The 15,835-nt window shown below is 38.9% G+C and overlaps 1 protein-coding gene across 1 annotated transcript in view; it reads right to left on the bottom strand.

The window, feature by feature from the left end:
* Nucleotides 1-209: 209 nt before the first annotated feature.
* The window catches only part of LOC136857367 (titin homolog), a 61,239-nt gene continuing 45,613 nt past the window's right edge, over nt 210-15,835 (bottom strand). Inside the window, exons 2-3 of the mRNA XM_067135991.2 lie at nt 5,009-5,172; nt 210-4,361 (exon numbers count right to left, since the gene is read on the bottom strand). Coding sequence (XP_066992092.2) covers nt 4,240-4,361; nt 5,009-5,172 — 286 coding nt within the window. The 3' untranslated portion in view covers nt 210-4,239. The remainder of the gene's footprint in view (nt 4,362-5,008; nt 5,173-15,835) is intronic.

Genomic DNA, 15,835 nt, shown 5'->3' with positions numbered 1-15,835 from the left:
ATTGAAATTCATGCCTGGCACCAGTGGAATAATGTGCTACAATCGGCTCAGCACTCAACATGATATGTATATACATTGTCTTTCACCGGTTTCATATCAATATTGTAAACAAGAAACGGTAAAGTTGGTGTTCTTGAGGATGTCATCAAATAAACACACAAATCAACTGATACAACCAACTTACGGTACTAAAAAAAACCCAGCTCAGACAAGTTTTCAAATGTTTATATTTTTAATATGGTATCACAGATTATCACTATTTACATAAAAATCAAAATGAGGTCAAAAAGTAGCCAAATTATTATGGTAAAGAGGAAAGTAAATAAATTCTAGACATTTATGTATAACAATGAAACACTTAAAACAAAATACATTATGAGGATCATGTGGAGCAAGGGTGATCATTTCATAAAACAATCCTGAATTTTGTAATTGTTTGCGCTGGCACCAGTATAACAAGAACATCGCTGCTCCTACATTAGCATCCTTGGGACTGATTTATACTCACAATATTATTCAAAGGAAAGACATCATAAGGTTAGGATTAAGGCTTTTGGAATGTGGGTTTTTCAGAGGATAGAGATAATAAAGTGATGGATAGACAGAAAACAGGTGTTGAAAAAATGCCAAGGGATACAGAAATCTCCTCAATACAGTTTAAAAGAGGAAATCAAGATGGATAGGGCAGGTTCAGATAGGGAATAGCCCCCCTGGCAATATCACTGGAGGGTACAGTAGAAGGAAACGAAAAGAAAAATAACAATGATAGATGAAGTAAAGAGTGGAGAGGAGCTGATAAAGACAGTGGGATCTGCCATTAGAACACAACATGGCAATCATTATTATAATCAAGTGCAAGTGGGCTAAATTTTTCCAGGTCCTCTTTATTTTATTGCGGTGTACATGGTAGTGTTAGATATATACCATAGTCAATCAATTAATCAAGGGCACAGCAAAGACATAAAGCTTCAGGTACTTCAGTGACTGCAGAATTAGCAAGGAAGTGCATGCTAGGATAAATGTGATTTGGATGTGCTGAAGGCAAGATAAACATACCTTGTGACAAAAGAATTCCTCTTTGGCTGAAATTGAAGATATACCGAACAATAGCACATCCAGCTGCGCTATATGGACCTGAATGCCAACTGTCTAACAAAAGTAGTGAATGCCAATTTCATGCAATGGAGATGCAAATGCTGCTGGACAATGGGTGCTTTCGATTGTATATCCATGTTCTAACTGCAGCACCTGCCACAGGTGCCAACCTTACCTTCCACTTTGACGTCAACAATGATTGCCCACCTGGACAACCAAAAAGGTAGTGGCAATATATGGTAAAAGCAGACATGAGGGACGTTTGTTTGATACCAAACGATGACCATGACTATGCAAAATGTTGTTTAAGGACTCTAAGAGCAGAACCTGCATACAATGCTAAGTGGAAGAAGAATTAATAAGAAATTATCTGGTATTACTGTATATGATTGTACTCCATAAATACATGGAATAATGTTTTCACTTTTTTTTTTTTTTTTTTTTTAGGAACATTTCTTCTTTAACATTGTCACTTCACACACTACTACTGGATATTGTAGATTCCAATGGCAGATTTTGTTGGAAATAAGGGAATTATTTGATGCTGAAGACTGTAATGGTACAGCATGTTAAAAGATAATGTCATCTGAAAAGGTTTTGAAAATACAGTACTGTCATGCTCACCTGTTGCTGGGAAAGACCATAGAATAAATACCATTAAAAATACATGCCACAGCAAACACATTCACTAAAACATGTTAGAAGAAAGAAGGATCATTAACAAAGACCCAAGATATTAATTCTAAACACAGAACCAAATGTGGCACATGTTTTAATTTATCAGTCCTTAATTTAAAAATGCTGTGTTTTTGTCTTTACAGCATAATTTAGCAACTTCTGAACTTAAGGCAAACAAAAACAATAATTCTTCCTTGCTTAATTTAATCTTAACAACGTAAATATAATATGGCACATGGGGCCTGTTCAAGCAAAAAATCAAACTTTGAAAATACTGCAACAATATGAAATCTTTAGCCACTTCCAGTAAGTGGAACTGTACAGTAGTATACTTTAAATGAGTAGCCATTTGCCGTGCATTTCTTCTGAAACAATTAGTTATCACTCAGGTGTGTCATCAGCGAGATGTCTTACCAGCAATGCAGCAACATCTGCTACTGCTTCAAACTGGAGAAAATGATGTATAAAATTATGCAGACAGTTTATGGCACTTCGTCTTGAATGAAGAAAGCAGGGATGAACATGAAACTGTTGCCGACGGTATTTTCTTTTTCTTCTTTCTTCGACGGTGTTGTGTACCATAAATTCCTACTTGAGGGTAAAATGATGAACTGTTGCTATTACCTCGATCTTGAAATGTTTGAGAGAAAAGGTCAGAGGAAAAATAACATACTTGAAATAATACCTGGAGCTTTCATCTTGACAATATGTTAGCTCACACATTGCTGTTAAGTTGTGAATTTTTGACAAATAGAAAGATAACACTGTGCTTTCCTACCTACCGTACTTACCTGAACTAGGCCCAGCAGAATATTTTCTAATCACTGAACTGAAATACACCCTGAAAGGATGACTATTTGAGTCAACTAAAGAGATCAACCTGAAATTGCAGGCAGAACAGCGTGTGATCCCCCAAATAGCCTATCAGGATGGATTATCTAAGTAGAAAATAGCATCGAGAGCATTGTAATGATAAAGGAGAGAACTTAGAAGGGGACAAAGCAACTGGGCTGGAAGTAAATTCCATACAGAGATTCTGGGAGTTGGCAGTGAGAAAATAAGACTTCTGCACAGGCAGTGTCACAGATTGCTGGTCTAGTGAGTAGTGAGCATGAAAAGAATAGTGTGGGGAACATAGCACATTGACACTACACATATGGCTGTTGGTCTTGCGGCAGAAAATAGGTCAAACCGTAAGGCGGGCTCAGTGTTCTGATTGGGAGAATGCAGGATAGTTCTAAATGTGTATGAGAATCTGTTAGAATGCAGAGGCAAAACAGCTTCTAGACACGATTTTTTAATTGTTATTACAACACGACTGACGGATGAGTTTCCTTTAATATTGTTTATTTTTTTGAAATGTCAGAATATAGTAGTGGAAATGTCTCAGTTCTCATACTACATGCAATATTGTTATTTCCTTGGTTGAGTTATATTACTAATATTATTTTAATATTATACTATGTAAAGCCCATGTTAAAATTAAACATGTTACATACCAAAAATTAAAAAAAAAGCTTTGTACTAATATTTTTCAATAATAGTAGACTAAGAGAAGTTAGGTGCATCGCACCTGAGTTTTGATATGTGTTGTGTAGATCTTAACTCGCCTGCTTCTTTCTTGAGACTAGCTGGGAGAAATTAATGGGAGCATGTGCCATCAGGCTCTACCCTCTCCTGAGTAACATTATGCATGACCATACTTCATGGATTCCATGGATTGAGTATCAGCCACCTAAAGAGTTCCTTCCAAGAAATAATGTCCATCAAAAAATGTCCACACCGATATAAGGTCCTAACAAAAAAATGTCCATTTACTTAATAGTCCACTGTTTAAAATCCTGCATTCAATTGGTCTAACAAACTGGAAGTTCCACTACCAAGCTGTCTGCCACACATTATCCTACATACTGAAAGGTCCAGTGTACAAAAAGGTCCAACATGCAGATATGTGCAGGTATGTGAAAAAAAAAAAAACACAACCCATTTTCATTACCCAAGTTTTGGCTGGTCATATCAAAATAAAGATATGTTAATAACAAAATACAAAGAGGACTATCCACATGTCAACAAATAAAAACTAGCTTCGTATAACATAAATACATTATATTAAGTCCAAAGTTATTAAGAACAATTTCTCGACATTATTTGCTTTGCGTTTTCACTTCATACATGTTGGACATTATCTTATCAAACCAGGGAATATGGACATATTGCATCATGGACATTTCAGTAATCATGACATTTTAACAATGAGAACATTTTAATACTGCACCTCTATGAATAACGACATTGTAAGAAAGTGGATTACTTTCACAGGTGTACGTTACCAAATGGTGGACATTTTCATGGAGTGGACCTTTTAAAAATCAACCATATCTCTGATAACCAGACTTATTTTCAAAGTTGGGTTTTTGAACAGGCCTTGTATTAGAGTACAAACTAACACAAATCACTTGGTTACAGCTAGTTTTTGGCTAGTTTCTCTCTGAAAGTCAGAATTTTATCAGACAGCTCCTTGTAAGACATCTCTAGGTCTCTGTCCCTATCACTATATTTACCAACAGGACACTGAGCCAAACAATTACCTGAAACAACAAATGCATAAATGATAAGACGTTATCATATTATAACTCAAAAAGGAGCGAATGACATGCAAATAAGAGAAACTGACACCTAAGTGTAGATGTGTACAGAAAATAGGAATTTGAAAAAGAACACATACCAGAATAAAGAAAATGACAGGTCAGTTTACGAAGAGGAAGTGGTAGAAATAAGACAGACATGAAGACTGAAAAGGACAATCTCTGCATCTTCACACATTGCTGCATCTCCTTTTATTATTTGCTTTACGTCACACCAACACAGATAGGTCTTATGGCAATGATGAGATAGGAAAGGGCTAGGAGCGGTGTGAAAATGGGAACCATGGAAAATCTTATTCAGGGCTGCCGACAGTGGGGTTCGAACCCACTATATTCCGGATGCACACCCCTGACTGCACAGCCAATTCGCCCGGTGCTGTATCCCCAATAAATGAGAAAAATGGATGCTGAAGAACTGACATTAATGAGAGCCCATCTAAGTAGAGCTGGAATTTATGAAGATGCAAAGATTGTCCTTTCCTGTTTTCATATTTGTCCTTGTCTCCTTCCTCTGTTCCTTCCTCTTCCAACAATGACCAGTTATTGAGTTTACATTATGTGTTCCTACTTAAATGATGAAATTCTCTTACCAAATTCATTTGTAATGTGGTAGTTGAGAACCAGTGACTGAGTATTACTTTCACTAATTTGTACATTTGTTCCAGACGTCGTCTGCCTCTTCTGACATTCAATATCAGAATTTAACTCAGACTTCCTCACTGGTTCTTGCTCAACAGTTCTCAGGGTCAGAAGCCTATAAAAGAAAATATTTTATACAGTACCATTTATTAGCAGGTTAGAAATTTAAAATTAAACTATGTATCAAATATAAACACCTTTATTGCAACACTGGGATTGTCTTTCTGTTTGTTCATGGCAACACCAGCTTCTCTTGTCAATCAGTGACAAAGTACCGGTCTCTTGATCTTAAAATTGTGGGTTTAAACTATAGAAAAGCAGGATTTTTCAAGGGCAGAAAGTAGTTTATTCAGCATTGCATGCTGTAAAATGCTGGCATATAAAACACTAGCTGATGTACCCATGCTTCGCTACGGAATCCTCAGAAAGACTATATTTGTGGTTTTCCCAACTGATGTCAACACATGTCATTACAATTATGTCAGTAGGAATGTAGGGATTAAAAGCAACGCTGTTATATAAAATACCCGATGAAATTAAAAACCGCACATTTTCTCACTTTTAACGAACAGTATCACTGTGACGTTCTAAGAGTCCGAAGTTCCAGTGCTGGAATGACCAGGCCGCAGACAGCCGCAAACACTCCTCTGCCATTATTCCGTTAAACGGGCACACTGCTCATTCCAATCAGTGCCTCGGAGTAGGGATTGAATAGCTGAAATGCTATGATGAACCAGTGTGTTTCGTAGCAGTAGTATCACAAAATTTATGAACCTGAGGAATGGCACGCTGAAAAAGAGAGAGATCTAACTCCCAAGCTACTTCCCACCAATATTCAGGCAAGCTGTTATACTTGGTAGGCAGCAGTAATCCCATCTATCGGAGATGAGTGGCAGCAGAAGACACAAAGCACATCACAACAAACAATGGTCATTGTAATGTTAATGTTGATCAACTTTTTTTTTTTGTTAATTGCTTTACGTCGCACCGACACAGACAGGTCTTATGGCGATGATGGAACAGGAAAGGCCTAGGAATGGGAAGGAAGCGGCTGTGGCCTTAAGGTACAGCCCCCGCATTTGCCTGGTGTGAAAATGGGAAACCACAGAAAACCATCTTCCGGGCTGCCAACAGTGGGGTTCGAATCCACTATTTCCTGGATGTGAGCTCACAGCTGAGCGCTCCTAACCGCACAGCCAACTTGCCCATTTTGATCAATTTTATGAGCTTCCTAAATTGTAGGCCTTCAAATTTAGTTTTCTGACTCTGTGATACTACATCTTATAAAATGATTTATAGCATAGAATGTAGTCTCTTATTCCCCAACTTCACATACTGATTTTCATTAAATTCTGTTTACCCCATGAATAAAACTTGAAAATATTTGAAGAATGGAGTGGACTGTATTGCCATTAGGCTGGTTCTTTCACAGGAAGGGATAATCTTATCTAACGGTAAAACTTACGTAACTGTATTTGACCATGTCATGTTAACAATTAATACATACCATATATGTAGTTAAATGCACTGATGCAGGACTAAGCTGCAAAATGCTGGACTACGCTGCCACTAACCACAAGCAAAACATAACTTCGTCCATCATGTCTAGAGCTACCCTCACTCCCTCACACACACCGTAGCTGCCAGGGGACATCGGAGACCATCTGGTAAATCGTCCCTTCCTGGAAACACCTGCTCAAAAATGCCCATCTTCCACTGCAAGGGTGGCTGGTGATCTTCCTTTAGCAGAACAAGAGTGCCTGTTTGGAGATTCGGATGCGACGTGGACCATTTCTTCCTCTGTTGCAGAATGTGAAGATAATCCTTGGACCATCGGCATCACCAGTGCTGCTGCATCTGCTGAAGGTGTTGTCAGCGTGACAGTCTGTTTGGATGAGACTCGAGTCATGTCAGGGTCAGGGATGGACATGAGTGGAGCTCCAATGAGAAAGTGACCAGGTGTAAGAATAGAAGGATCACTAGGGTCACTGGATAATGCACACAATGGTCTAGAATTGAGGCACGCTTCAATTTGTGTGAGTAAGGTAACCGACTCTTTGTAGGTTAAAACTGTTTGACCCACTCACTACTTGATGGAAGTGGAACTTCATCGCCTTCACTGTGGACTCCCATATTCCGTGTGGTGAACGTACCGGAATGAAATGCCGTTTAAATTTTGATGCTGCAGCATGATTGCTTATTTCTTAATTGAATTGTCTGTCCCTCAGCATTTGCTGCAGTTTCTTGTTAGCCCCAACAAATGTAGCATTATCACTGTACAGATCTTGAATATGTCCACGAGGGGAAACAAATCTTCTGAGGGCTGCGATGAATGCCTGAGATGTCAAACCTGTAACAGGTTTGATTTGTACAGCTCTCGTGCTGAAACGGAAGAATATTGCAACATAGCATTTGTAGATCCATTTATTTTTCCTGGATCCTATTTTAACATCAACTTGCCCTGCAAAGTCAACACCTGAGGACAGGAATGGACGAGACATCTGGATGCGAGCCTTTAGCATTAGGCTCATGAGTTGACTTGCATTGTTTGCCTTAGCCTAAAGCACTGCATACATTTGTGGAATGGAATGGTTCGTCTTGCTCTAGGAATCCAGTACCTCGATCGTAAGGATGTGAGCAGCATCTGAATCTCAGTGTGGAGAAGTCTGTGATGCTCATACTGAATGAGTAGACGAGTGAAATGATGATTAGGAGGGAGGATTATTTGATGCTTCCTATCGCAGGTTAGGTCTGAGTTGACAGGTCTTCCTCCAACTTGCAGAATTTGCATTTCATCCAGAAAAGGGCTTAGACATAAAATCTTGTTTTTATGGGAGATTGGCTGCCCTTTGCTTAAGGCTGCGACCTCATGTAGGTAGGTGATCTGCTGAATCAGTCTAACACAGGTCAGGCTTGCCTCTTCAGCTCCGTTGAAGAGAGTGGTTTGATGTGTTTATGTTGAGGGTTGCAGCAGTTAGTTTACTGTAAGAGGAATATGTTTTGGTTACATCCTCGGAGGCTCCTGTAGTAGTTAGCAGTGAGGTGACTGGTCGTACTTTGGGCAAGTCTTGAGGAAAGTCTCTGGGAGCTGAATTTAACCAGAATTCATTCTGTTCTTTGAGCCACTTCGGGCTCTTCCACCACAACTGGTGTTGACTGAAGTACTGCAGGATCTGCACCCCTAGAAATTAGGTCTGCTGGATTATCGTGCATCGATACATGTCTGCAGGATTCCATGTTAGTCTGCTGCTGAATCTGAGACACACTGTTAGCTACAACGGCCTTCCAAATGGGTGGGTGTGCCCATTATCCAGGCGAGCACAATCACAGAATCAGTATAAATGAATAAAAGTATTTGTTTAAGAAGCCTTTCTCGGGGACAGTCAAGATTTTCTTTTGATGATGCAGAGCACAGTTCTCTGCAAAACATAAAGAATTTCACCTTATTTTCTTGACACGGCATAAGTCTAAAAGCCTATACAGTATCATGTCTATAAGTACGGGCATCAATGGCAACAATGCTATCGATGTCAAGTACAATAACAGGAACTTCCTTTTCAAATTAATCTTGCGAGTAATGCTACTGCACAGAGTTTCAGTCTGGGCAGAGTGATCCGTTTCACTGGAGCCACTCTTGATTTGGCGCATAATAGTTTGCTTGTGATTATGCCTTGAACATCCATGGCACAAATATAGAGGCAAGCTTCATATGCTTTTTCACTAGCGTCACAACATCCATGAAGTTGTAACTTGGAAGTGAGGTGAGGGACCACAAGATCCTCAATTCTAATGTAGTTCAAGTGTTGTAAAATTATTCTGCAATTCGTCTGAGAATGGATCATCCCAGCGCGAACCAGAGCTCCATAGGTCTTGCATGAACACCTTATATGTAATAACAACTGGTCTTGTAAGTCCCGAATGATTAAATGTAGAAGCAACTATGGACGCGACTTCACGGTTAGTAATAAAGTGCCTTGAAAGAATCTTCGAAATGCTTCTTATCAGGAAATGGTTTGTTGACAGGTTCCAAAGTAGGCCAAGGGTGTTGACAGTATCATGTGTATCGAGTGAATTAAAATCTTGAGTTTCTTTACAGGTGGGTGGAAATCTTTCCAGAAGCTCGCTACGGTTGGCTGAAAACTTTCGAAGCTCAAACCTGCCCTTCTCGAGCAAGGCGATTAAATCTTCCTGTAGTTGTACAGCTTCTTCAGCAGTTCCAGTCGCAGTGATTTTAAGTCAGACATAGAAGTCCCTCTTCAGGATTTGAGATGCTAATGGAATTGTTTCAGCATCAGCTAGTTGTTGTAGAAATGTGTTGCAAGAAATGGTGCACAACTAGTACCGTACGTTACCGTTGTAAATTCATAGATCTTAATCTTATGATCTGGGAGTGGTCTCCAGAGGATGCACTGGAGTGGAGAGTCTAGGTGGTGCATGTAAACCTGCACGTACATTCTGCAAATGTCAACAGAAAATGCTACAGGCTGCATCCGGAAATGCAAAATAATGGAGTAAAGATCCTGTTGTATATTGGGGCCCACCCTTAATGTATCATTCAGTGACAGTCCGTTGCTAGATCACGCAGAACCATCGAAAACTACTCTGGTTTTAGTGGTGCTACTGGTATCCTTGACGATGGGGTGGTGTGGCAAGTAGAACACTCCCCTTTCGGAATTGTCATTGTCTGGAACTTCTGTCATGTCATCTAGTTGCTCATATTCTGACATGAATTCACTGTAGGCACACCGAACATCTGGTTATCTCTGCAGACGACATTCCAACTGTAGCAACCTCTGTTTTGCGTGTTAGTATGAGTCACCCACTCGACCCACGTCTGAGCTTTACATTAAGGAGTGGGGTAATTGTTTCCACCTATTCAATACTACTTCTGAGCGCCGTGGAAGACGGACAATGTAGCGACCTGTAGAATCTCTTACACTGTGAGTGAAGTGTTCTTCACATCTCATCTCTTCAAGAGTTCAAGGTTTGTTTGGGAGGTCTTCTAGTTCCCAGAATCATTGAATCTGATCATCCAATGAGGTTTCTCCACGGATGAAGAATGAGCATAGCGGCTGTACAGTCGAGGACGGTGTGCGCGATGCATTGTTCCGGACAGAATCCATCCAATCTCTGTTTCTTGCAACACTGGGTAATTCCATGGTTTGGTCATCTCCCCACGAAGCAAAATTTTGATAAAGATTTCAGCACCTAGAATTAAATCTATTCCTCCTGGCTGATGAAAGTTAGGATCTGCGAGTTGGATGCCATCTGGGAGATTCCAATCATCATAGCAAAGCTTGACAGATTGCATGTCTCCTGTAATATGTGGTAGTACAACACAAGTGACTACTGCATTGTAATTGCTTGCAATAGACTGTAAGTGCAGAGATACTGAGTGTTTCGACTCAGACATTACCTCATTATAGGAAATTATATGCAAGACTTCTTCAACCGGAGCTTCTGAACCAAGGATTCTGTGATGAAATTAGTTTGTGATGCAGAATCTAGAAGAGCTCTGCATTTGTGAAGCTGTCCCAACCGATTACGAACCATGACAATGGCTGTAGCAAGCAATACGTGAGCAGAAGGCTTAGGTTTAAAGGAACAATAGGAGCTGAATCCCTCACGTGAGTCTTGTGACGAATCCGACTCCGTACTACTCTCGGCACTTACTGGCATGGTACTGTGTATGGTGCTGATGGACAAGGGTATGATGTGCTTTGCCACACTGATGGCACACATTATCTGATGGACAATTAATAGCATTGTACCCACAAGCCAAGCAATTGAAACACAGTTGATGTTCCTTAACAATGTCTAACCTTTCTTGAACACAAATGTCCCTATATCTTCCACAGTTATAGATAGAATGAGTGAGCTTACAGACTATACACGGATTGTTAGTCGAAGCGTAACTGTATTTAGTATCGCTGTTTAATTTAGATTTTGTCTTCTCTTGTTGGACAATGCTAGGCATGTTAGATTTAATTCTAATCCATGACACCTTTTTTCTATGAATTGTAGAAATTCATCAAGTGGGAGATTGTTTTGCTGATAACATGAGTTTTCAGTCCTTCCTTGTGTTGGCATCAACCTCATCCAAATACAGCTGAGAAATGATTAATTTGTGTAGTGGAGTTGACAATTTTAGTGCTTCAATAGCATTTAAGTGACCCTTACAATGACTTAATAAAATACGTAGGGAATGAGTGCAATCCTTAATTGTTGCTGGTGGAGATAACATTGCCTTTATTAGTGTATTGGCTACTAAGCGTGGATAGCGTGTGGGTCGGAAACAGTCCACTGGGCAGCTCCCCGAGGACTATAATTGTCAGCAGTGACCGGCACGTTCACAATTAACTTATGTGCTTCACCTGATACTGCTGACAATAGAGAATAATATTTCTGAATCTTATCTAGTATGTCATTATTGATCACCAAAGAATTGAATGTGTCATAAAAATGTCAGAAGTCAATAATATTGTTAATTAACATAGGCACCTTTATAGGTAGCAGTTCTACATTAACCCTGAATGAGCCCACAGAATGTAAACTTGGTGGAAAATTACTGCCCTCTTGATCTTCAATTCATCTTGCCATATGAGCCTGTAGATCACAAGGACTTGACAAATGAAAGTAAGTATATGAACTGAGCTTACCAGTTGTTGATTCTGCTGATGAATTCGCAATGATGCTGGATCCAGTGTCAGCGCAATGAACGTGATGTCACGCCGCAAGATGGCTGCTTCCATACACACGTTCGAACGACTGGCCGATATGCTATAAGCGCATATTGGATCACAGTCACAACACTCGAGACTATATTTGTTATACACTACGCATAATCTGTTAATTTTAAAGTATAGTTGGGGACAAAACATGACTACCTCGCCTCAGACCAATACCCTCCAACGGCAGCCCGGTGTCTATTAGCGGCTTATAGGATTTACTACAACTGCCGTAGTCAGAGTTGCCAAATCGTCTACCTCATTAGCACCAAACAAGCCAGAGGAGGAATAAAACATTTTTATGGAATGTATTTGTCATTTCGATGAAAACAGAATAATAATAATAATAATATACATATATTATTATTATAGGCTGTTATGCCTTTCAGCGTTCAGTCTGCAAGCCTCTGTGAATTTACTAAACGTCGCCATAATCCTCGATTTACAACTAGTCTTGTGGCTTCATTTAGTTCTATATCTCTTATCTTTAAATTGTTAGAATCTGAGTCTAACCATCATTGTCTTGGTCTACCTCTACTTCTCTTACCCTCCATAACAGAGTCCATTATTCTCCTAGGTAACCTATCCTCCTCCATTCCCCGCACATGACCCCACCACCGAAACCGGTTTATGCGTACAGCTTCATCCATCGAGTTCATTCCTAAATGAGCCTTATCTCCTCATTCTGAGTACCCTCCTGCCATTGTTCCCACCTGTTTGTACCAGCAATCATTCTTGCTTCTTTCATGTCTGTTACTTCTAACTTATGAATAAGATATCCTGAGTCCACCCAGCTTTCGCTCCCGTAAAGCAAAGTTGGTCTGAAAACAGACCGATGTAAAGATAGTTTCGTCTGGGAGCTGACTTCCTTCTTACAGAACACTGTTGATCACAACTGTAAGCTCACTGCATTAGCTTTACAACACCTTGATTCAATCTCACTTACTATATTACCATCCTGGTGATTATAATAATAATAATAATAATAATAATATTGTAGCTCGGGAATTTAGACATGTAAAATAATGTTAATATTGTATTATGGCAATCTAAAGTAGGTAACGAGGTAACGAAGAGAGACCCCTGAATACAACGTAAACTTAAACAACACATAAAACTGAATTAGCTCAGTGACAGGGCGATGGGCTAGTAACCCAAAGTTGGGAGGTGCCGTGGGTTCAAATCCCACTGTCGGCTGTTCTTGAAATGATTTCTGCAGTTTTCCATTTCAACTAAATGCTGGAACATTATAAGACTGAAATAGTCACTTGAATAATAATAATAATAATAATAATAATAATAATAATAATAATAATATTTGCTGTTGTTGCCATTATCATATAATTGTTAACAGAATGAATGTTCTAATTACACAATTTTATCCCACCAATAGGCTGCACACTTTGTGATGTAAACCATTTTGAAAAGTGAATAATTTATCCATACTGAATGAAGAGACAACTGAATTATTAATTATTCATAATTAGTATAATTATTGGCTCCTCCGTGGCCAGACGGTAGCCTCTGGCAGTTATGGGAAAGCAATACACTTTAAGGCATTAACTCCCACTTTAGGATGTTTTGCATACCATAAACAGCTTCAAACAGATTGGATTATCATTATTTTTTACTTTAAGTTACTTTATTATTCATAAATATTTGTAAAAGGAAATAAAAAACATTTAATTTGACATGTGGGTCCCCAGAAAAACTATTTATTATTATTATTATTAACAAATATATCGCAATTGGGAAGAGGTAGCAATGGTCACTTACAGTAGTCTGATAATAAAGTTAAAACATAATTACCCAACTACAACAACAAAAACAACGGTACTACTACTACTACTACTACTACTACTACTACAAAAGTACAACAAGCAATTCCATGGAAAGAAAATATTACAAGAAATACTACTAGTTTAACGTTCTAAATCCAGTATCATTATATATATCTATATATAACTATTAACCATTAATCCATTACATTTCTTATTAAAATTTTACCTTAATCTTCCTCCTCAGAATCAGAAGAATCTGTTAGCTGTATACAAATCCTTTCATTGTCAAAAATGAACTGGATGTTCTTGTAGCTATTTTCTATTTTCTCCCTGTGGCTGATGTAATTTCTCCACTTGTCAGGTGTGACAAGCATACAGGCTTCCTTCAATGATTGAATAATTTCTTCCAATGGTTTCTTTCTTAGATTTTGTGATGCGATCCTCCTTTTTATCTGCGTCCACACCATCTCAATGGGATTAAAAATGCAGTGGCATGGCGGTATGCGCAAGACTGTGTACCCATAACTGGCTGGCAATTGGTCTACAACATATTTTTTGTTTCTTTCTCCAATAGGCGTGTTCTCTGCAATAATTCTGAGAAGTACTTGTATTAAATCAACAGGATGAGGGACAGGAATATTTTTATCGATCATATATTGAAGGATTCGATCTTTTTTTCTAGGATTGATTGGGTTTAGGGATAAATACACGGCTGTGGTAGGAGGCATTGTCCATAACTACTGCAGATGGTCCTTCTAAGTGTCGTAGTACCTTCTCTTCAAACCAGTTTTCAAAGATTTCCGATTTCATGCTGCCATGGTAATCCGCAGGAGCAACCGCCATTTTAGTATGTGTAACTAGAAGAGCATCACTAATAAAACCAAACCATCCACCCCAATGAACAATAACAATCCTATCGCCTTTGTTGAATAGGGTTGTTACAGCACAATTGTCAAAATCGTCTGTCCAGTTCTTCATTCTGCAACAGTTACTGTCGAACCATGTTTCATCTAGGTATACGTCAGCATAACCTTGGGTCCAAGGATCTTGAATATATCTGTGCCGCCAAGCAATTATTTCAGGTGTTTCAGCTTTTAAACACTTTTTAGGTACAGACAGGTATTTAAACCCCATACTTTTCAGAAGACAAAGTGTCTTCTCCCCATATGGAAACTGATAATCTGTTCCAGCTGTCTTGTTTCATTGATTCTGTTAGGTCACTTATTGTTGGAGATTTACAGTCCCTAAAATACTATAAAAACGTTAGACGAAGCAGGTACCGAGGGAAATAGTCTATTTTATCAAATTTTAATTTCTGCTTCCGAACTTTCTTTTTAGCAGGGGTTACATAGGCACTGACATAACTGATTTTAACTATTGTTTTCACTGTAGTAACACAGATTCCTGTTGCTTCCGATACTAAATTATTTAAATTTTTACCAGTTATAACACCACCATTTGCTAAAACATCTCGTAAGAAATTTTTTATGTTCTCGCGTACATCACGGTTTGTTTTCTGCCAATCACATTTTTGTCACTTTTAGTTTGGAGTTCTTGGTGAAGAAGTCCAGGCAGGTGATTTAATTCTGCTTTGTTACACAGCGATTCTTGATTTACCCACGGCCGGAAAAAGAACAACATATTACTGCTCTTGCACTAAACTGATAAGTTATAAATATTACAAATATAACTTATTTCATATGTTACTATTAATAATGCTCACTAGATTCACTGCACTGCACTCGGCACAAAGAAAGAATCAAGACTGAATAGAGCGGTTTGGCAACCTCTCCATAACAAGCAAGGATCAGATGGAGCTCATTAACTCAGCAGGGTGCAGGGTGGGATTGAAAGCTGGCTTCCAAGCTTAATTCTGGGAGATCTTGCCAAGTTCAGTGACTATACTATTTCAGTATTGGAATGTGGACAAGCTCACAGTAGAGACTAGAGACTTATAGTAATGAAGCTGCTAGATCATACTGTTGCAGATGACATGAAATTCCCTGTTGCCTCTCCATCTAACTTTTGTCATCCCGACTGAAGTTATTTTAAGGCTGGTTACATAGATGCTTGTCTATATACAGATAAGTTATTGTTTGATTTATACATGAATATTGCCTGGATTCCTAGCCGCAGAATAACACTAAATGCCTCACAGTTCTACCAAGAATCTACAAGGTGATTCTCTACAAATATGGAACAGCTCCACAAAGGAACAATGTGGACTTCCAGTTCTTGAAGTTATGAAGGAGACGCACAGGTAAGAAAG

The sequence above is a fragment of the Anabrus simplex genome, chromosome 1 (genome assembly GCF_040414725.1).
Source record: "Anabrus simplex isolate iqAnaSimp1 chromosome 1, ASM4041472v1, whole genome shotgun sequence".
NCBI classification, from domain to species: domain Eukaryota; kingdom Metazoa; phylum Arthropoda; class Insecta; order Orthoptera; family Tettigoniidae; genus Anabrus; species Anabrus simplex.
This window is presented reverse-complemented; position numbering and strand designations above follow the sequence as displayed.